Here is a 21,647-nt window from a genome sequence, read left to right on the forward strand (position 1 = left end):
CAAATACTTGCCCGGGCTCATAAGAGGAAGGATCGCAACCAACTTTTTTTTGCTTTCTAATGTCTGCAGGCTTTACTTCCATGCAGGAGTGGCGCAAGGCATGAGATAGTGCCCCCCTCCCCATGGGTCCCCCCCGTCCCCTTATACTCCTCCATAGGCTCCCTCTCTCTGGCACCCACACGAAAGCACCCTCACACATGCTCTCTCACACACCCCCCCAAGCACGCTCACACATGCTCTCTCTCACACACCCCCAAGCACGCTCACACATGCTCTCTCACACACCCCCCCAAGCACGCTCACACATGCTCTCTCTCACACACCCCCAAGCACCCTCACACATGCTCTCACACACCCCCAAGCACCCTTCACACATGCTCTCTCTCACACACCCCCAAGCACTCTTCACACATGCTCTCTCCCCTCTTCAAGCATCCTCACACATGCTCTCTCACACCCCCCCAAGCACCTTCACACATGCTCTCTCATCCCCCCAGGCTCGCAATCTCTCTCTCACACACGCACAGACACACACACGCACACTCACACACGCACATAAGCTGCCACTCGCACACTCAGAAGCAAGCTGCTTCACATACGCGCAGAACCACACAAGCTGCCTGTCATTCAAGCAAGCACACACACACACGCACAAGCAAGCTGCCTCTCTCTCATGAGGGGCCTCTCTCCAGTCTTCGGCCGCCGCCGGCTTGAGCTCTGGTGGTGGCCCCGAGCCTCTCCCCATTCTTCAGCCACCGCTGGCCTGAGTTGAGGCAGCCGCTCCAGGGGCAGGCAGCTTGAGGCAGACACCACAGCGGCATTCTGAGAGAGGCCTTTTTTTTTTTCCGCCTCAAAAGTCTGCCGCCTGAAGCAGCCGCCTCCCCCTGCCTCATTATAGAGCCACCCCTGCTTGCACGACCTCTGCATGTTGTGCAGGAGCACCAGCATGGGGGGTGGGGGGGGGGGGAAGAGATTCCTGGCTGGGGTGATGAAGAGCTTCTCCCCCAGTTGTAGGAAAGTGCCTTGTGTAAAACTTGCCCCACCCGCCCACTAGACTTGTCTGAGACTAAGAACCAGACTGAGAATGTAACCAATGGAAGGTTTCCTTACCGTGTTTGTCGTGTCTGTCTCTTGTCCCATCCACTTGGCCATCCGGAAGTATTCTCAAGAAGTAGCCTCCATTGCTGCAGTAGAGGAGTTTGGGCTTCCTGTAATTCCCCAGTGGAAGATCGAATTTTTCCGTCAGGGCTGTGAATGTTGTAATTTCCCCTTCGGCCATCTCTCAGCCTCTCCCAGGTCCCAGGCTTCAAGGCTGTAAGAAATTCAACATGCACATGGTGATAATAGCAATGAAGAAGTGTGCGCTATCAGACCGTCTGCACTCGGACGTTTAAAGGGACCGCGGCTGCCTGGCTTCCTGAGACCCAGATTACATACCTCACATCATTACTGGGAACTTCCAGTGAAATCTTGTGAATAAAGCAGGAAAAACAATCTTCCAAATAAAGCCGGAACCAAGAATTTATGGCAGGTGAGGCTCTGTGAATTTGCTTTCCCACTGTTAGAGTGTGGGATGCAATAAATCCTTTTTAAATGTCCTAATGAAGTGAAGATTTCTGAGGGCATTTTGGCTTCTTATGTAGATTACATCTTTGTGTACATAAGATGAGTTTCGGCATGGACTACCCTGCTTTCTGCCTTACTGCCCTTACATTCTCGTCACCTGCCCCTCAGTCACGTCACTGCTGAGGAAAGGTATAGGGAGGGTCAGTGCTCAGGCGCCACAGATTTAACCACTGAAGAGAAAAGCGCATTCGGCGGCATCACATCCGTACAAGGACGACGGCTGGAGGCTGCGTTCCCTTTAGTCTTCCCTCAAAAGAGCTCGGGGCGATGGTTGAAATAGTGGTAGTGCCACTATTGAGGATGAATAAACCTGAATTAATTGAGGGCCATACTTAAATGGTTTGTCCGGCTAAGTTTAAAAATTCCACCGGTTTTTCTGTCCCTGAGAAACCTATTAGCCTACCTTTCAGATAGCTGGGTATACTCAGTACTCGTACTGCTGAATATCCTGTATAAATTAGCCACAGACTAATATTGTCCCCTGTTCATATTTTGTATTATTTCCAAGATTAAAAATAGTTAACACCTACCTTAGGTTAACCTGATCAGGCAATATTTCTTTTTCTGGTTTTCTTTTTTTTTTGACTTTATGATATTTCTAGCTGTGTTTAATTTGAGGTGGACAGGTGGCTCCATATCCTATGGGAGAGGCAGAGATAGTCCTGGTCGTGCCCCATTGCACCTGTGGACTTTTTGTTTCCAATTTCTTTCCGGAGACCGGGAACTACGAGGACTTCGATGCAGCGGTGCCCGACGACAGATAGCCATCTGAGTGACTTTAGTTGCCACCTCACCCAGGTCAGCCCGAAGGTTCTGAGCCTGTCCTGGTTTTGCCCCATTGCATGCATGGAGATGCAGTCCTGATTTGTCTTAGGGAAATAAAGCTACATCTCCATGCATGCAATGCGGCAAAACTGGGACTGGATTAGCATCTATAGGTTGATGCGGATGAGATGGCAAACCTAGAAGTAAAAGGTTAACAAACAAGTTGTAGGTGATACCTTTTTATTAGACTGACTGTCTTTATGGCTACCTTTTGGGATCCATATACCTAGAGCCGGATGTCCCATTAGGCAGGGTAGCTACCTGCTGGAGGGTGCCCTGTGTCTTTAAGGGGGGGGGGGTGAGTCTGAGGCGAGAGGGGGTTGACTGGAAGGAGGAGACCCCCGCTCTTTAGTCTAGGGGGGCCGCTCTAGATGTAAATCTGTCCCTGCGTGTGCCCTTCGTCAGGCCGATGCAAAACGAGCGGTAACTTATTTGCTGGCCTTTATCTCTGCGCAAAACTGCCTCAAAGGATCCACTGCAGCCCCCAGACTCGGAACCACAGGCTGGCAGCCTTGCCTTGCCTCTCCTTTCATCTGGAGGGTGGGAGAAGTGGCTGCACAGCTATCCATCATCCGGCAACAACTAAACAACCCTAAATAGTTTCTTGGATTGTAAATTACATGTTTTTAGGCCCATTCTAGTATTTTTAGAACACATTCTTCCATGCCAGCTGCCTTTGACTCCACAAGAGAAGTGAATGAACACTCTTTTCCATTCTCTCTGTTTCCTGTAACCAGAGACGAATGCTCGACTCGTACTTTTAGAAGTATGTCGCTGGTATTCTGCACGCAGGGACTCTTACAGGCTACTGTTATGCATTTGGCAAGAATAGAGCAGGTTCCAGAGGGGAGAGAGAGAGATAAGGGGGGGGGGGGGGGGTGAAATTAAAGTGGCAGTCCTCAATAGAGTCCTCAGAGTATTAGCTTGCTTGTTTCACGGCTCTAACGCTTCATCTGTGGTTCCAGACTTTCTCTTTTATTTGTCCTCACCTATTTTTGTTTATTATCTAGAATAAAAGGTGTGTGCTGTTAATTACGGCTTTATATCCTGTTGCTAAAACTTCCATGACTCCAACTCCTCATTTATATTCAGGGCCGGTGCTTCCGTTACCCAATCTAGGTGGTCACCTAGAGCGTCAAGACTTTGGGGGGGGGGGGGGGGCAAAATTCTACCAGTGTGAGATCTAGAGGGGGGGGGTTATACCAAAGCCAGTACCGGCAAAGAAGGGCGCACTGGGCTCGAGCCATGTCAGCAGTAAAGTTGGGGGAGAGGAGGTGAAGGTGCCAAATATGCTCGCACTGGCCCTGTTTATATTCGGGCTCCACCTGGGGAATCAAGTCGTAGCTTTTCTCCCTGTTCCACTCTGACAGAAACACATCTTGGGCTTATAAAGCAGCCTATGCTTCAAAACGCACACCAAAAACGTTGTAGCATGCTCATCTGAAAAACTGAATGCACACGCTAAAATATCAGTGGGTGCTAAACTCAGGTTTTGTGTATATGTGCAAAGAAATAGCCTCGGCAGGATATACACGGCATTAGAGTGCACGTTAACGCAAAAAAACCCAAACTATAGCATCTCACGTTTTACCTGCCTGATCGCTAAATAGCGTGTGGAACAACACAGAATAGCGTGCGCCCACTCAAATGAACGTGCTCCATCCTCTTTTATTTCCTCATCGCTCCTCCTTGCTGCTTCCCCAAAGCTTGCGCTTCCTATGTCTGTCCAGGATGTAGAGCATGCTGAGGAATGGAGCAGGAGAGGAAGGATAACACAGCAAGAGGGGAGGACATGGAAGCGGGCCCACAGATTACAGCAGCAGGAAGGCGAGCAATGCCAACAGATGCGCTGATTCAATGTGGAGGAAAATGACTGCATTCTGGAACTGGTACTTGAGAAATACCACAGAACAAAATCCTGGCAGCAAAGGGGAGTGCATTTGGAAACAAACAGCATCTGAGGTCAGCAGCCGGATTCGTCCCTAGGACAATAGCACAAATGAAACATCGCTGTCGGGAGCCTCTGAGAATAAGATCTATGGTGATTAGAAGAAGACGGCTGCCGTTCGCTTCACGCTTCGGTCGTAATGCTGTGCTGAAACATTGGATCCAGACATCATCGTCAGCCTCCCAGAGCCCGAGCGTACAACATCAACAATACATCAGGGGTAAACTGGTTAATTACCTGCATTATAAGAACACAGAGTAGGAAAACACAGCGCAAATCCAGTGATGATCTTTTGTAGAGTTATTCTGCAGGTCTTAAACCTGTCTCTTGAGCCAGTAGAAGGTTTCATGTCTAGCTGCTGGACTGGCTTGGAGGTCTAGTGAGTGCTGGACCTTTTGGGAGGGAGGGGGGCAAACTGGGCCTTGATCTGCTAGATAAGATGATGACTTGATAGGCCACTAACATATTGTGGGATAGGGGAGTTGCATACCTTGCTGTGGAGGAGCCTCATTTTTCTGATGTCAGCAAAAAGGGATGCATGTGCTCCAACGATACATCTTTGTGTAAATTTCAGGTCCAACAGCTTTGCAGAGAGCACCCTGAACTCCCAGATTCATGCTCTTGGACCCTACAGCTGCCACTGAGAGAGAGCAGGCAGACAGCTTCATCTTGAAGGCTGTGTCACACACGCTGTGGATGCTCATGAAATACCTTCAGATGACATCCCGCCTGGACAGCCCAAGGAGAAGGACCGAGTTAAGATGTTAACATGGCCAGGCCCCATCAGATCTATCTCAGAAACACCTGCAAGAAATCTGACAGCCCAGACTTGGGAGGGTAACATCATCCAAGCCTCTTCTCTCTCTCTCTCAGCACAATGTAGCATTTGGGCAGCAACTGCACAATGACACGATCTGCGAGGGCCTCAAAGCTGCATGGAAAGAGGTACACATTCAAACCTAAAGAATTGCAAGAACTGGTTAGCTGACAGGTTCCACCGATGCCCGGACAGCTGTTCATGCTGAAGTCTCTGAAAGCCTGCTCTGATCACCGGATAGAATAACCACAGTAATAAGCAGAGTGGTCATTGCTGTACACCAGCTAACAGATTTCAGGCCCTCAGTAATTGCACTGTGTGTCCCATCCCACTGAAGCTACTCCAGTCTCTCCCGCCATGTTCAATCCATCCATGCTGTGCAGGAATGGCAATCTCAGAAGGCCCTGGTACAAAGGGGTTGCAGAAGGACACTCGGGCTTTGCTGGGAAGAGACTGCTGGCTGATCATTCCTCATAGTTCCCTTCAAAGCATTCTGTGAAGGATTTACTTATCTGCTGTAGCTTTTTAGCTGGAAAATCATTTTGGCCATTAATTTCAGTTTGTGACACCACTGTGCCGTACACATTTTCAAGTGTACAACAATGTTCAAAAAGAATGTCTTCCATTCATTTTGGAAATTCATCTTCATTGTGGAAATAAACGTGGCTTTATTTTTGAAGTGCAGAAGTGTTGGTGACTCTCCTCCATCGCCTTCTCCTGCCTCCCACTCTCTTTCTTCCTATCCTCCCATCTCTCCTCTATGGTGTATTCCACATCTCCTACCACATCTTCATCTGTAACCCCTAATATAATCCAGGACTGCCAAGTTCATCCCATTGACACCAGGGAGGGAAATCTGCCAGCTCTGACTCCAGAGGGCATGAGGTTCCAACTACCTACTCTCTAAAAACACCCTGTAGACTATCTTCTAGGCCTGGGTTGCAGATCTGTGGTGTAGATATATCATCATGCCCAGCAATAGTCTTTTCCTCTATAACTTGTTCACTTTACTTTTGAATTGATGTTGCCATAATGACTTCTGTTGTCAAAATGTTCCATAATTTTACCATAATTCCGAGTAAAAATTATCTTCCTTTGAAAATAATTATGTTATGTTATTTTGGGAACCACCCAGAACAGACTCTGGTAATTGGGCAGGAAAGAAATTTGATAAATAATAAATATATTTTTAAATAAATAAATAAATTTAGAGGATGCTCCCTTGAGTTGCTTGAAGCTGTTTCCATAAAAATATTGCTGATTAATCTCCCTAGAAATGTTTTTTTTTAATATAAATAGTCCCAGCTTGGACAAGCTTACAGCTTATATAAGCTCATGCATCCCGTTTATTAGTTTAGTGGTTCATCTTTGTACCTTTTCTAATATTTTCATATCTTTGTTTTTTTGTGGATGAGTGCACAAAAGTGAATCCCATATGCAGTATGTGGTCTGACAAATGTCTTATACAGGGGTAGGATGATATGCTCATGCATTGCTTCTATCCCCTGCTTAATATACATTAATGTGTGCTCAGCTCTGATTGCTGCTCCTTGGCTTCCCCCCTCATTCCCAGTTTACAGCTGGGACTCCTCACAGCTGGAAACAGTAAATAGACATGGGGGAGAGGTGGCCCCAGCAAGAGAAACAAAGGGGCACTAAGGGGAAAAGAAGTAATGTCTCTTTAAGAAAGGTGGGAGGGGGGGGGTAGGAGAAGAAGAGGAAGCTGGGAATTGCAGTCCTCCGAGAAACAAAGCCCAGAACCAGGCAGAAGGAAGAAACGGGTAGAAGGGAGAAAGAAATAACAACACTGAGTGATGCGGCCAAGTGAGGCTAATGGAGGATTTAATTAGAAAGAAAGCAGGGGCTATCTTGAGGTGCCAAGCAAGGAGGCTCTGATGAAGGCGAGACCACGGTAAGCCTACAGCTGCTATTCCTGTTGGAGGAGTAAAAAACCTAGTGTTCAGGGCTTTGCAGTGTAACAGTGCTCGGCGAGACAGGGTGTTCCAGTTCCTGCATAGAGAGAGATTTTGTGCCAGCCCGTATGTGAATGCTTCCTGTACATGTCTGGAGTGCACGGGGCGCCTCAGGGAGTGGAACTGGGTTGTTTTGTCAGAAGTACAAAGACACTGTCTTCTGTGCGTGGCTTGGCTGTGCAGTCTGGTGGAGGCTTGGAGCAGGTCAGAGGTGGGGAACTATCACGTACATTATATACAGCTCTTTTCCCCGCTTACTGTTAGCAATATTGCTGCAAATGCATTAGCCTTCACTTATCCAGATTCAGTCCCATCTGCCAGTTGTCTGCCCCTGAATCGGGGGTCTTTTTCCACTCCAGGTTGGCTGGGGCTGGGGCCAGAGGTAATGTGGAGGCAGCATTCATAGCCCCTGGTGGGGGAGGGAATCCTGGTCATAATTAAGGATGATGTCCAGTGGTTGGATTTAGAGCCCATGATACAGGCTCCTCAAGGAGCCCTAATGCATGGCTCCTCGGGACCAGAAATGACCAGAGAGTGGGTTTATTATTGTTTTGCATGAAAGCTTGTGGTTTCGACCGAGATGGAAGAAAAAGAATAAAGGAGGAACTACCATGTCTGTAAAATAGGAAAAGGCACAGCGTGGGGTTAGCTGGGTGGGCTCAGTGGAATGACCTCGGTTGCTTCCTGGATCCAGGCGTTCCGCTGCCTAGGGAGGGAGAGAGTCATAATCAGGGGCGAACTGCAGGAAAATATCAGCCCGGTGGATTTTTTTTTGAAAATCAGCCCATGGGGGGGGTATCTGTCTGACTCCCTCGTGCGCTTTCCCTGCAGTGTATGCTTCAACAGTTCCCAAAAGCAAAGCCAAACTGACCCTTGAGAGAAAAGGTACATCATGTGACCTGGAGCCTGGCACATGCACATACAGGCTCTCACTCTCACGCTCACATGCTTTGTCTCATAGGCTCAAACACATACACACATATAGGCCCAGGCTCTCACATGCTTTGTCTCATAGTCTCACACACACACAGGCTCAAACACATATACACACATAGGCCCAGGCTCTCACTCTCACTCTCACATGCTTTGTCTCATAGTCTCACACACACAGGCTCAAACACATACACACACATAGGTCCAGGCTCTCACTCTCACATGCTTTGTCTCATAGTCTCACACACACACAGGCTCAAACACATATACACACATAGGCCCAGGCTCTCACTCTCACTCTCACATGCTTTGTCTCATAGTCTCACACACACAGGCTCAAACACATACACACACATAGGTCCAGGCTCTCACTCTCACATGCTTTGTCTCATAGTCTCACACACACACAGGCTCAAACACATATACACACATAGGTCCAGGCTCTCGCTCTCACTCTCACATGCTTTGTCTCATAGTCTCACACACACAGGCTCAAACACATACACACACATAGGTCCAGGCTCTCACTCTCACTCTCACATGCTTTGTCTCATAGTCATACACACACATAGGTCCAGGCTCTCGCTCTCAGGCTCACACATTCTCTCAGGACCTCCTCTTCAGCCACTGCAGGATGAGGTTCACAGTGGCCTAGGCCTTTTCTTTAGCCACCACGGGCTCTTTTTCACCGCAGTGGGATGGGGGTCCACGACAGCCCAGACCTGTTCTTCAGCTGCCATGGGATAGGATCCACGGTAGGCCAGGGCTTTTCTTTGCCACCGCAGAACGGGGTCTGCCATGGCCCAGGTCTCTTCTTCGGCTGCTGCGGGATGGAGTTCACAGTGGCCTTGCTGTAGATGTCCTGATTGGGTGGGCCCGAGTCCAGAATGGGTGGGCCATCATCCAGGCCCACCCATGGCTATGCCCAACTCACGTGATTGGTAAGACTGGGTCATGCTTAAAGCCCCCATAAGTCATAGTCTTTGCACAATTGTGACACCTAGTGGCCAGATTTAGGGCTCATGGTTACAGGATTCCAGAAGGAGCGCTGGTCCCTGGCCCAGTACTGTGACTGCCATGATTGGACTCAAGGGGATATAAAATAAGAGTAAAAATTCCCAGGAGGTCACAGTATGAAGGTTCATAGTACTAGATCCTAGCCCTGGTATTAATTGAACTGGAAGCACAATGGAGCAGGAGGAAACCGCGTGTCCCCCTCCTCAACTTATTTCCCCCCCAAAACAAAATAAAGAGCGACACGGCTTTAGGAGGGAGACAGAAGCAGAGTCTATACTTTGTGTATTACTCCAATGCAGAATCGCGGTGCATGAATCTATCAAGAATGCCTTTTCTATAAAGTCTGATGTCAGGAATGTATATTCTTTGTGAAGAAAGTGCAGGGAAATGCTGTCGTCTTGTCTCTGCATATCTTATATGGAACATAGTATGCTGGTTTTTTTATTATAATTTTTTATTCAGCGACATCATGTAGAGCTGCATCCAAGACAGAGATTCAACCAATAGCTAGGACTCCTACAAAACCAGCCAATACAGTAATGCAAATAGGACAAAATAACAGAAAAGCTCATGTAACAGCTTTTGTTATTCTAACAGGAACTTTAATTCTCCGGCTTTGCCAATGACGGTAACAATCATTTTACCAATGGTGTGGAGTGGCAGGGCGTTTTAACCCCCTAATATTGTACAGGCTTTCAATCTCAGCCCAAGGCCCGCAAGGGACAATCTTCATGGGTTGGACCCTGCATTTGGATCCCTGCCAAAAAGGGGCCGAAGTCCTATTGCCTTTTGCTTGCACACAGTATAGGACGGTGACAGCCAGAATGCAAGCAGCATGAAAAGCCATTGCAATAAAATGTCATATTTCATTCCCAGCTCTTAAATCATTTATTATTTTTAATTCACGGCTAATGGATTTGTGGCATACAAAAAAAGCGAGTAAACTCCTCCAATTTTCTTGCCTTATGGAGAAGAGGAAACAGCAGAGAATCGCGGGAATGTAGGCTTATTTCTGGGCAGAAAACATCGAGACAATATAGAGAAATTGCAGGGCAGATGTTGACGGCAAGCATATGGAAATTAGAACACGTTCCGACTCCCGCAAGTAGCTGCTAAGTAAAATGAGAACTGTGACAGCCTGTGTGGCGAGGATACTGTACCCTTTCAGTGATCACACCCACTTAGGCAAATCCTCTCTCATGCAGGCTGCATGGATACGTAGCAGGAAAAGGTGCAGGGAATGCCCAGAGGGCCAGCTGAGTCCCAGATAGTTACTGCTTTTGCCATTAGTCCCTTCATGGACTCCAGGTTAAGAGATCAATAGTCCTCCTGGGACCCCCAGTGGTGGAAGGATCCAGGAGAAATGTCTAGTAATGCTGTGCAGAGAAGTCTTTACTTCCTGCCGGAGCACTGGCCCACAAATTGTTCTTCCATTGCATACATATTATTGGTATTTGCATCTGGTTTTGTTGTGAATGGGTAGTGAGTATGCGTGAAGAATTGGAGGCGCTCTTCTTGCCAGGGCAGCTGCCTTTCACATTCATTACCGCAGACCCTAGCCATCAAGCCTGCTCTTCTGGTGTGGGGGATCCAGCAGAATTTAAATCAGTTCAACAAGGTTCAGCCAAAACGAACTGTGCATTTAGCAAGTAGTGGTGCATCCGAATCATCATTAAGGAAGAAACAAAAGATACAGCTAGTCAAAGGGGCTTTTCAAGCAGTAAAATATGAAGATTAAATTTTTCCAAGTCATCACCTTGTCTGGGCTTGGTGATCAGGGTTGCCCCGGAGGGAAGGTGCATACCTGAGAGGCAAGGTGAAGGTCATGAGGGTAGAAGCCAGGAGAGACCTGCAGAACAGGAACACTGGAGCATGGCAGAAGTAGGACAGGAAGGTTTATATGCCAGATTGCTGGAACAGGATACAATAGTAGGAATGCTGGAATAGGATACTACGTTGGACCACGATCAGGAAACTAGGGCCGAAACAGGTAGTGCTTCCGCGCGATGGATGCCAAGTGGGCTCCTTATATACAGCTCTATTAGGGACACACCTAATGCTGGTCCAATCGAAAGATCTCAGGAGCATGTCTGACTTTCCCAGGAAACAAAACAAATTTACCAAACCACCCAGGTAAGTGGGAAGTCCCAGGGTTGTGAATTCAAATCCCGTCATCCTGATGCCTTCCATCTATAAAAAGCTAAAGGAAGTTGGGAGGCCATAAGAAATGGGATATGCTGTCTGCTCAGTATTGTTAGATTGTCTGTAAAATCTTCCTGCTCAATAAGAGGTCCAGCACTAGAAAAAGCAAGGGGACCCTGAATAGGTGGCTTTGGGTGGCATACGTTGAAGAAACCAGTCCATCTAGTTAATGTACTGAGTGTTTGTCAGATTGTTCCCAATGAAGAAATGCTATTTCAGTAAAGTTTAGTGTTGAAATACGCTAAAGCGTGGAGAGTGATTTGCCTAGCCTGAGGACCAAGAAGTGAACCTTCCTCCACTTGGGAATGGAGAAACACTTGCAGCCTCCCCCGCACACACACTTTATAGTGAGGACATGGAGATGGGAGGCTGGTACCACCTCTTTTATAAAAGCAATGCATTGCATGCTAGACGTTTGACAGACTTATTTTGCACTAACCAGAAGAAGCATAGCTGTTGAAAGCTAGCCACAAGTGTACTAAAGTTAGTCCAAGAAAAAGACGTCCCCTACAACTGTTTTATTGGCTTTTATAGCTACATATCCAAGTGGACTTACGTGGCAGCATGCTACTTTATGAAAGGATAACTTTTAACATGTATACCAAACAGAATCTGTAGTATCTCTTGGCAATCATTAACAGATAGAGGCTCTTTTAATAATCACTACGTTTAACATTACAGGCAAAGTGAATATTTATTTAGCTAGAATGCGTGCTGCAATTCATCAGTAAGACTTAGGGCAAAGGCATTGCCCTGTGCTGTGTTCACTACATCCAGCAGCGAGCACGTACAAGGCAAATCACCCCCAGCTGTAGGGATGCGAATATGATACCCATCACACTAGACATTGCAATTATAAAATGTTTCCTGTTAATTTCCAGCTGTCTTGAATGAAAGGCTTTCCAAACTGCTAACTGCTGCAATCATGGGTGTCATTGTATGCTCAGCTGTTAAGTTTGCATTTATTTCAGATGTTGGAGAAATCATGATATCACTGGGAATGTGCAATTGTTTGAAACGAAATGGGAAATGATAACGAAATTTCCTGTTTCATTTCCATTTGTTTTAAAACGAAACACCAGAAAACCAAACAATTTTGCTTGTTTTCCTTTGTTTCTTTAAAAATAAAATGTCAGTCATCTCTGCCATAAGAATAAACAAACCACATACCAGGACCCCTCCTTAGTCCTCTCTCACACTCTTACAATATTATTTCTTGAACATTTTTTTCAGGAGGCAGAAGCATTCTTCATTTGTTCCTGTCACATTGATTCTGCTATTATAAATGGCAACAGCAGGTTGGCAGTCAGTGCCATGTTAATATTTGCTGTGTAAATTGGCATCCGTCTGCCTTGGTCAGTGACATTTTGAAAGGCAAAAATTAACAATGGTGCAGGCAGGAGTAACCAAAGATTGTACCTGTGCTATAAAGACATTTTTCAGTAAAGTAGAGGGTAAGAGGGTCTGGTGGTATGGAGGGGAGAGATAAGCCCGGGAGTGGGGGAAGGTTTTGGCTGTGCATCCAACTTTTAAATGTTTTTTAAATTTCAATTGTTTCTTTTTTTGGTTAAATAAATGAAAAGAAACAAAACAACAAATGAAAAGGAGAAATAATGAAACTAAAAACAAAAAGAAATGAAAAAAATGTGCATGCACACCTCTAGATATCAGTTCATTTCAAAGCAGCCTCTTCATTATCTGCCACAGATCAAAGGAGAAAACATCATCAGTATTGTATTTTTGTCTATCACCATAGTTTCATGGTATCTATGGAGAACGGGATTTCTGTAGTCTGTTGTGTAATCCATAGTATTATTTCAAAATGTATTATTATTTTAAAAATTATACTGAATAACCCGCATACTCCAAATGTTCAAGGGGTGGCCAAGTCCGGTCTTCAGGAAACACAAAAAGGCCTGAGTTGCATGAGGTATATTTGATAACAATGGAGGCAGTGCATACAGATCTATCTCATGCATATTCATTGTGAATATTCTGAAAACCTGGCCTGTCTGGCTCTCCAGGACTGGAGTTGGCCACCCCCTGTATTAGCTATTCCCTTTGGCAGCCTTACTATTGTTTAGTCTGTAGCTTTTCCTGGAGACGCGGCTCTAGACTATTGTAAGACCCTTAGCCTCATTAGCATAATAATAATTAATTGAATCCCTTCCTTAGCAAAGTAAAAGATTGTACATGCCAGTGCAGAGGGATAAAGAGAGAGAGATTTATCTGGTACAGGATGTAATTGAGAGAGGATTGACAGCTGTTTCCTCTCCAGAGAACAAGGGGTAGAGGCATTTCAAAAACCCCTAGCTCTCCGAAAAGGAGACAAGACATCACAGTTTTACCTGTCTCGGATAATGAGGAAAGTGGGAGCACCAGAGACCCCCTCAGCTGGTGGCATCTCTAGGATATTTCTCATTGGCATCAGTGATCCAGGACTGTCCTGCAATAATGCTGTGCTGGGGGGGGGGAGGAGAAATTCCCAGTGCAAACTTTCTGATTTGATTTGGGTGGGTTGGAGTGAAGTGGAAATTGCTTAGCGCCAGAAAAAAAGCCTGCCAGTCGGGGGCTGAGGCAGGGCGCGCTGGAAAATTTTGTAGAGCAATAATCATTTGGCAGATGGGGAGGTCAATATTGAAAAGATTTTGCCTGAGTGACTAAGTAGTTACCCGGGTAAAATTGGGGGAAGGAGGGGGCTGTATACTGCCCTCCCCACCCTGCGGATAAAAGTACCTGTGTTGTGAAACTTGTCATGTTCAATACTTTTACCAGTGTTACAAAGAGGTGGGAGGGGATGGGGGGAGGGGGGGGGTGACCAGCAGACAATTCACGAGGTTTTCATTTTGAAATCCCCGTGGGTGATTTACAGTGTGGACTTTGCATCTGCTACAAAGCAAGTGCAAAGTCCACTGGTATTCAAGTACCCTTGGCATCGGCTGATCCCCAAATTTTCAAAGGGGAAACTTCGTGAGACGTTCCTCTTTGAAAATTTGCTTCTAGGCCCAAAGAGTGTATATCTATAAGCACCTGGGAAGGACCTGTAAATAGACTGGGAATGTTTCTCACAGGGACAGTATCTTCAAATGGGTTGGTTTTGTGCATGCCTTGACAGGCGGGAGCTCATTCCTAAACCCGGTTGTGCTAGAAATGATTTCAGTCTCTCAAATTTACCCATCTGTGTGACTTTTCTTTCAATCATCTTTTGAAAGAAAGAGAACAGCATTTCTGAGAATTATTGATGGAAAGCCCACAAGTAGGGCTTTGAAGTAGGTCTCCACCCTATGGAGGAAGGACACTGAGAGATCCTTGCATGCCAAACAGAGAGCTCTATCTACACTAATAGCTAGTATTTATTTTCATCATTAGCTCAAGTAGGGATGGGGCGAGTGGCGTTGCTAGCAATCGCAGTTGGTCGTATTGACGACATAACCAGAATGAATGGGATTTTTTTTACCCACAGCATACGACTGATGGTCAGAAATCAAAAGATGTCTCTACGTTTGCCGGAACACGTGGTTCTTTGCAGTCCTTTAGTGAAATTTAATTGATGGTCCAACATGGCACTCCTGGAAATTTTTATTCCCCATGATCTGCTTCTTGCAGGGTTTTCTTGCACAAACTTTGAAAAGTTGGAGGACACCATGAATTAGGACACCATAGCACATGGGAATTATGGTGTCCCAGCTTTAAAAAGAGGGAAGGAGATGATGAGGAAGGATTTAATTAACTCTACATCCCTCTGTGCCATAAGACTAGTTATTAGCGATTGCCTGAGGTTGGCTCCCTTGTCATCCTCTCTGCCTTGAGGTCATTTCCTAGCACTGCTGGAGGGAAGGTTAATAGTCTGAGTTCAAAGGCTTAGGCCTCTGCTCACCAGGAGCACAGGCTAAGAGAAGACGCTTTAAATAAACAGCTCATGACTTCTAACAGTGCTTGCATAAGAGGATTAAGCTAGCCTATCTGGCCTTTAATACCCAGCTCTCAATGTAAAATGAATGTGTACGCCCTACTGTACTGCATGCATAGATTTATCTGCTGAAATAACACTGAATTTATAAGATCATCTTTTCAAGGTCCTGTGTTCCTTACTATGGAAATGTTTACTGTTATAAAATCATTCCAATTAAGGAAGAATTCCCTCCCTTCCCCCGGCTCTTTTCTGTTTCTAGCTATTTCAAATGGCTGATGGTCTTTATGGAAGAATGGCCTCTAGGTATGTAACTGAAAGGGGAAAACTTCCCTGAGCCTAACCTACAGGTCGATACAGTAAAGTGTGCTCCGTCGGAGTGCACTGTCAGCCTGCTCTGGACACGTGTTTTCCCTTACCCCTTATTCAGTAAGGGGAGGAAAACACGCGGCCCACCCGCGGCACCTAATAGCGCCCTCAACATGCAAATGCATGTTGATGGCCCTATTAGGTATGCACGCGCGATTCAGTAAGTAAAATGTGCAGCCAAGCCGCACATTTTACTCTAAGAAATTAGCGCCGACCCAAAGGTCGGCGCTAATTTCTTCCGGCGCCAGGAAAGTGCACAGAAAAGCAGTAAAAACTGCTTTTCTGTGCACCCTCCGACTTAATATCATGGCGATATTAAGTCGGAGGTCCCCAAAAGTAAAAAAAAGTAAAAAAAAAAATAAAAATTTGAATTCGGCCCGCGGCTGTCGGGCCGAAAACCGGACGCTCAATTTTGCCGGCGTCCGGTTTCCGAGCCCGTGGCTGTCAGCGGGCTCGAGAACCGACGCCGGCAAAATTGAGCGTCGGCTGTCAAACCCGCTGACAGCCGCCGCTCCAGGCCAAAAGGAGGCGCTAGGGACGCGCTAGTGTCCCTAGCGCCTCCTTTCCCTCGTTTTTCCCGCGTCACCTCATTTAAATACTGAATCGCCCGCACCGGCGAGGGGCCGGTGCGCGCGCCGGGAGAGCGGCGCGCGCGGTCTTACAGTATCGACCTGCTACTAAATTCAGGGTTTGTGGCCGTCAGCCCGTCACCAGGTGTTAGAGAGTATCGCCTATGCCAGTGGTTCTCGACTTATTCCTCAGGACTCCCCTCACCCCTAGTCAGTCTGGTTTCCTGGCTACCTCTAATAAATATGTATAAGAGATATTTGCATTCATTAACCTTGTTCTTATACAAATGTATATGTAGAAGATCCTACCAGTTCTCTACTAGAAACCAAAAAGGATTGTACCATTATTATAGGGGAAATAGAAGAGTAATTAGTGTAGGTGTGTAGCTCCCCCCATGTGAAAGCTCGGGAGTGGTGTTCACCCTTCCAGGGAAAGCATGCCCATTGCTATTTCCTGTTTTGTTTATTTTTAAGGAGGTAGGAAAGCCTCTGAGATCTTTTGAATAGAGATCTGTGTTTAGAAAGTAGACAGAGTTTTCACCTTTCAAAGGACTGTGTCTGAAATCTTGTAGACCATGCCTGGAGACTTGGCAGTTTTTTGTGTTTTCCTGAGAGAGGAGTTTTTCCACTCTTCTCATCTCATATTTTGGTTTCCTCTTTTTTAACCTTTTGTGTTTTATCATACCTGAGTAACTCTGAGTGTATGCTAGCTAGAGGAGTGCTGTCTTTCAGTCCGAGAGCATGGGTGGACCGTAAGGAGTTTTGGAGAGGAATGGGTCAACATCCGTTCCTGGAAGGAGGAGTACAGGAGAGAGAGGGGAGCCTTCATGGATCCAATCTAAGGTTCATTATTTCAAGGAGATAAAGAGGAGTAAACCTATGAGGTGTCCCCAGAGTATAATGGAAAGGAAGAAGAACGACAAGAGGTATGAGAAATTTGAATTTTTGTCTATGGACTATGACCAAATTGAATTGAAAGGGAGGTTATCAACTACCCCAAATTGAATGGAAAGGATAAGAACTAGGACTTATTAATAGGAACTTATTTCATCATAAATATAAATTGATAACTATGTTCAGGAATTGACTTTGTAACATCATACTTTAAGACCACAAATGCTTTAAAGAACTTTTCCATCAGCTGCACAATTTATCAGTGAAAGTTATGTTGCAAATCATTCCATGCTTCCAGTGTGCCTATCACTCTAGTTTACAATTGAACTTTTATCAGTTCTTTTTACAGTTGACTTTAAATTTGGGATTTGAGTAAATGCAATGCACAGGACCTAGAAGATTCTCCCCACTCAGGGAATCATGAACATGACAATGAAATAACAGCTTGGGAAGAGGTGGATCTTGAGACACTGTGTTTGAGGAGTGGTTCCTGGTGCTTTTATCCAGGACTATCGGGCCACACTCAAATATATATCTCATGCATATTCATTTGGAAGGATAGTCTCAAAACCTGACTGGCTTGGGTGGGGAGGAAAGTCCAGAAGACTGATTTGAGAACCACTGGCCTATGCTGATGAGGTGTGTCTGTGTGTAAATGGGAGTGGATAGGGGGGTGTGGGAGTGAATGGGAGCCTGCCTGGGGGGGATAGTGTGTGTGTGTGTGTGTGTGTGTGTGTGTGTGTGAATGGGAGCCTGCCTGGGGTGAATAGGTATGTGTGTGAATGGGAGCCTGCCTAGGAGGGATAGGTGTGTGTGTGACTGGGAGCCTGCCTGGGAGGGATAGGTGTGTGTGTGACTGGGAGCCTGCCTGGGAGGGATAGGTGTGTGTGTGAATGGGAGCCTGCCTGGGAGGGATAGGTGTGTATATGTGTGTGAATGGGAGCCTGCCTGGGAGGGATAGGTGTATGTGTGTGCTGGGAGCCTGCCTGGGAGGGATAGGTGTGTGTGTGTATGTGTGTGTGAATGGGAGCCTGCTGGGAGGGATAGATGTGCATGTGTGTTTGTGAATGGGAGCCTGACAGGGGCTGATGGGCCTGTGTATGTGTGTGAATGAGAGCCTGATTAAGGCGGAAAAGATCAAGGCACTTTAATTTTTTTTCCTGTATCAAAACATTATTGCACTTTTTTTTGTGATCTGGACTCTGAATAAGTTTTCCTGAGTTACTATAAATATTTATTATTTGAACAACACTCCTATGGGTCCAACCTGCCTCTTTCAAGTTTACTGAAGTACCTGTCAAGACATCAAGGAGTGAGTACAGTGGTGAGAGTGATTGAGAAGAACTGGAGAGACTTTTCAAAAGGTTCCCCACCCCATGAGCCTAGGGTCTCTGAGGTCTGGCCTCCTCCTCAACCAGTGGCCAACAGACTTTGTCTATGCAAGAAAGAATCAGAGATCTGGGAAGATAAGTTTGGCCCCAGGGACTGTTGTGTGCCCCTAGGAATCACCCAAAGAGGGGGGTGTGTGTGTGTGTGTGTGTGTGTGGGGGGGGGGGGGGTGTCACACACAGGAGACACAAACTTGTGTATCCACACTTGCAGGTAGTTGTAATCCCATTGCTAACAACCCCTCCGAAAGTGACTGCTTGCTATTGCACGAAAGATGCGCTTGCATCTAATCCAAAGTGAATGAAACAGGAAGCAGAACTAACCAGCACCACCCCCTGGGTATCTAGAGAGAAACAGAAAGAAAGAATGTACGTATATATATCATTTCCACAAATATATACTTTTTTGGGGGGGTGGGATAAAGTGAAAACTGAAAGTAAATATACGAAAACAACCTATCAGATGCTCACTGAGGAGCGAATGAGGTTCATGAAAGAATGTTCTTTGAACAGAAATGGATGCTTTAGGCACATTAAATATGGGGTTTAGCTCCTGGAATTACAACCCTCTTTGTTCAAGCTAACATTGCACCTTTTATTTTCTACAAGTTCAGATTTGATGAACGGAACAGATTCTTTTCCAGTGGAATCTGCTCTGTGGTTTTCCCTTTCCTTTAACAACAATGAAAACGGCACAGTATCTCTCTTTTAGACCACCATTAGGCCTTTTCTGGTGCTTCCTGTGTTTCAGGCTCCGCAGAAAGTTATATAAAACAATATTATCCTCCACTTCCTTCCTTTGGAAGTTTTCCATCCAGCATTCCCATGGGGCAGAGTGAATAAACAGCAACCGCTCTCACTGAAGAAGGAACCTCGCTGAAAGACGAAAGTCTTCTTGTAGAGTCAAGGACGCTTTTTTGATTCCCCTTAGCAGCAGCTTTCCTATCTGTAAGATTACTCTTCTATCCAGATGCAGATGGACCCGTTAATGGGTCTCTTTCAAGAAGCTTTGCCCTGCAAGGTCATCGAGGGGACAGAGACTAGGGAACGAAGAGGTGCGGAGAGTCACTGTACCGGAGTTTCTCCTCTGGTGAACTTGGGTTCCATTCTAGCTCCCTGCAAACCTCACATGAACCGAGCAGAATTTACAGTTTTAGATAAGTCCCTAATGGATGTCAAAAAGGCACTGCACCACTGGGAATCCTTTTCTCAGGATAGGCCTAGAAACGCCAGGGTGGTGGTGGTCTCTTGGCTGCCAGCCAGTAGGACCAGTTTAATCACCTTAACTTACAACCAGTGGAATCTGGTGCTTGCAATCCTGTTGTAGTCCCGTTTCCTTAAAAAAAAAAAAAAAAAAAAAAAACTACCACCAGAATTCTTTAATCTGTGAACTAAAAAAAAATAATAGGGCACAAGAGCAATCTATCTTCCTAATTAACATCTTTATTTTATTTACTTATTTAAAAACTTGAATTCTGCAGTTTCTAGCGAAGTGATTCATTGCAGATAACAGAAAAGCATGCACAATGAACATTCAATCATATAATTCGACAAGATGACAGAAACATTAAAATTAAGTGAGCACTTCTTTAAGAACTTGCAGTGGTCAATAATATTTAAATTAAGCGTCATTCAACTCATACCCTTGCTTAAAAAAATGAGCTTTTAGTTTCTTTGGCAGTTCATTTGGAAGTGCTTTCTGTACTAACAAAAGAACCTGCACTCTCTGAAGTCTGGGTCCAGCACAAGTTTTTGATCCCTTGAAGCGTATTGCCCGGGCCGTAATGCAAAGGTTGATAAAATCATGCAAACCACTGGAAGCATCTCGATGAATAGTTTTATGAATTAGCATCTGAACTCTAAATTGGATTCCCTATAAGATCTAGTACCAATGACGCTCCTTCAGCTTACGTGTAATACTGTCCCCATATCGGGACCCTGTTCTCACCCTTGCTGAAGAGTTTTGAATCGATTGCAGCGGCTTATTTGTACGTTGGGCATACTGAAATACTCTAACTTTTTTCCCCGCTTTAACTCCCCCCCCCCCCCATACCTGGCTTTTTTTTTAGGAATCTAAGTTCCAGTGCCTAGTGAAAATCGATTCCTAAATTGAGAAGGTCAATTTACATGTCTAACTCCAAAAGCTAGACCCTTAAAGTCTTTGAAAATTGATCCCATATATTTAGTGTAACGCCCCCTCACGTCTGCTCTGAAGCGCCTCTGGTGCAGTCTCCAACATCATGCTGCATCCAAGGAACATGGCTGAACTTCCTACTGCTCTTGAGTCCTTTTATAGGTCCTGCTGGCAGGACTTCCTGTGACACGCTACAGATGACATCACATCCTGCCTTGTACAAAAGGAGATCCAGAACTACTACCCAGTGCCTTTGCAACAAGTCCCCTGCAGTTCTGTAGGGCTTGCTGCTCAGTGTTCCTGGTTTGTCCTGTGTTCTGCTCCTTTCCTGGTTCTCTCCTGTGTGCCCTCGTCCTGCTTGTTGCCTGCTCTCCTGCGTTGTCTTGATCCTTGGATTGTCTCCTCACCGCTGACCCTGGACTGCTGTAAGACCTGCTGGTCACCAGAACCTGAGGGCTCGACCCGAGGGGAAGGTCGTTCTATAGGCAGAGGACCTGCTGCCGTGGAGTCAGCTGCTGTCTGATAAGACCTATCTTGTGCGCACAAGGACTCACTACCCTCCGGTGTGACATTTAGAATATTTCTAGCCCGCTCTATCTACAATCCTAGGAAGATTACAAAAAAAATCCCTAAAAACAAACAGAATAGAATGCCAGCATTCAAACTGTGAAAGACTAGCGGTCAATCAAACCCCATAGGGTACTCAGACGATGGTATAATTCAATGTAAATTAAATAATCACATCTGGAGGAAGCAGTTAGGCACCAAAGGCCTGCACAAACAGGAACCCCTTATGTTTCTTCCTAAATGATTTGATACAGGTTTCGGTTCTCAACCCTTGGGCAACGAGTTTCACATTGGGGGGTCGACGACAACAAACATTCTCTATTTTCGTACAATCTTAGCTCTCGGAACGATGGTATCTTTCTCTAGCAGGTGTCTCCCACGGGACTGCAATCATCATGTTAGAACATGGATCTGTAAGGCCGAACTTATCCCGGGGGGAACCTCAATAATAAAGTTTTTAATGTAATGTGCCGGA

The 21,647-nt window shown here is 45.9% G+C and overlaps 2 protein-coding genes and 1 long non-coding RNA gene across 5 annotated transcripts in view; 2 read left to right on the plus strand and 1 right to left on the minus strand.

Annotated features, from left to right (window-relative positions):
* Positions 1 to 6,289, plus strand: part of LOC115079924 — a 107,673-nt gene extending 101,384 nt beyond the window's left edge. The window contains exon 3 of the long non-coding RNA XR_003853446.1: positions 4,974 to 6,289. This is a non-coding gene — a long non-coding RNA (uncharacterized LOC115079924). The remainder of the gene's footprint in view (positions 1 to 4,973) is intronic.
* FGF1 (fibroblast growth factor 1) overlaps positions 1 to 21,647 on the minus strand; it is a 63,415-nt gene that overhangs the window by 18,827 nt on the left and 22,941 nt on the right. For all 3 annotated transcript variants that reach the window (XM_029583883.1, XM_029583884.1, XM_029583885.1), the window contains exon 2: positions 1,111 to 1,312. In XM_029583883.1, the coding sequence (XP_029439743.1) occupies positions 1,111 to 1,279 (169 nt within the window). In that variant the 5' untranslated portion in view covers positions 1,280 to 1,312. The remainder of the gene's footprint in view (positions 1 to 1,110; positions 1,313 to 21,647) is intronic.
* Positions 7,113 to 21,647, plus strand: part of ARHGAP26 (Rho GTPase activating protein 26) — a 357,099-nt gene continuing 342,564 nt past the window's right edge. Inside the window, exon 1 of the mRNA XM_029583880.1 lies at positions 7,113 to 7,128. The gene's annotated coding sequence lies outside the window, so the exon portion shown is untranslated. The remainder of the gene's footprint in view (positions 7,129 to 21,647) is intronic.

This window comes from Rhinatrema bivittatum, chromosome 18, assembly GCF_901001135.1.
Source record: "Rhinatrema bivittatum chromosome 18, aRhiBiv1.1, whole genome shotgun sequence".
Classification (NCBI taxonomy): Eukaryota; Metazoa; Chordata; class Amphibia; order Gymnophiona; family Rhinatrematidae; genus Rhinatrema; species Rhinatrema bivittatum.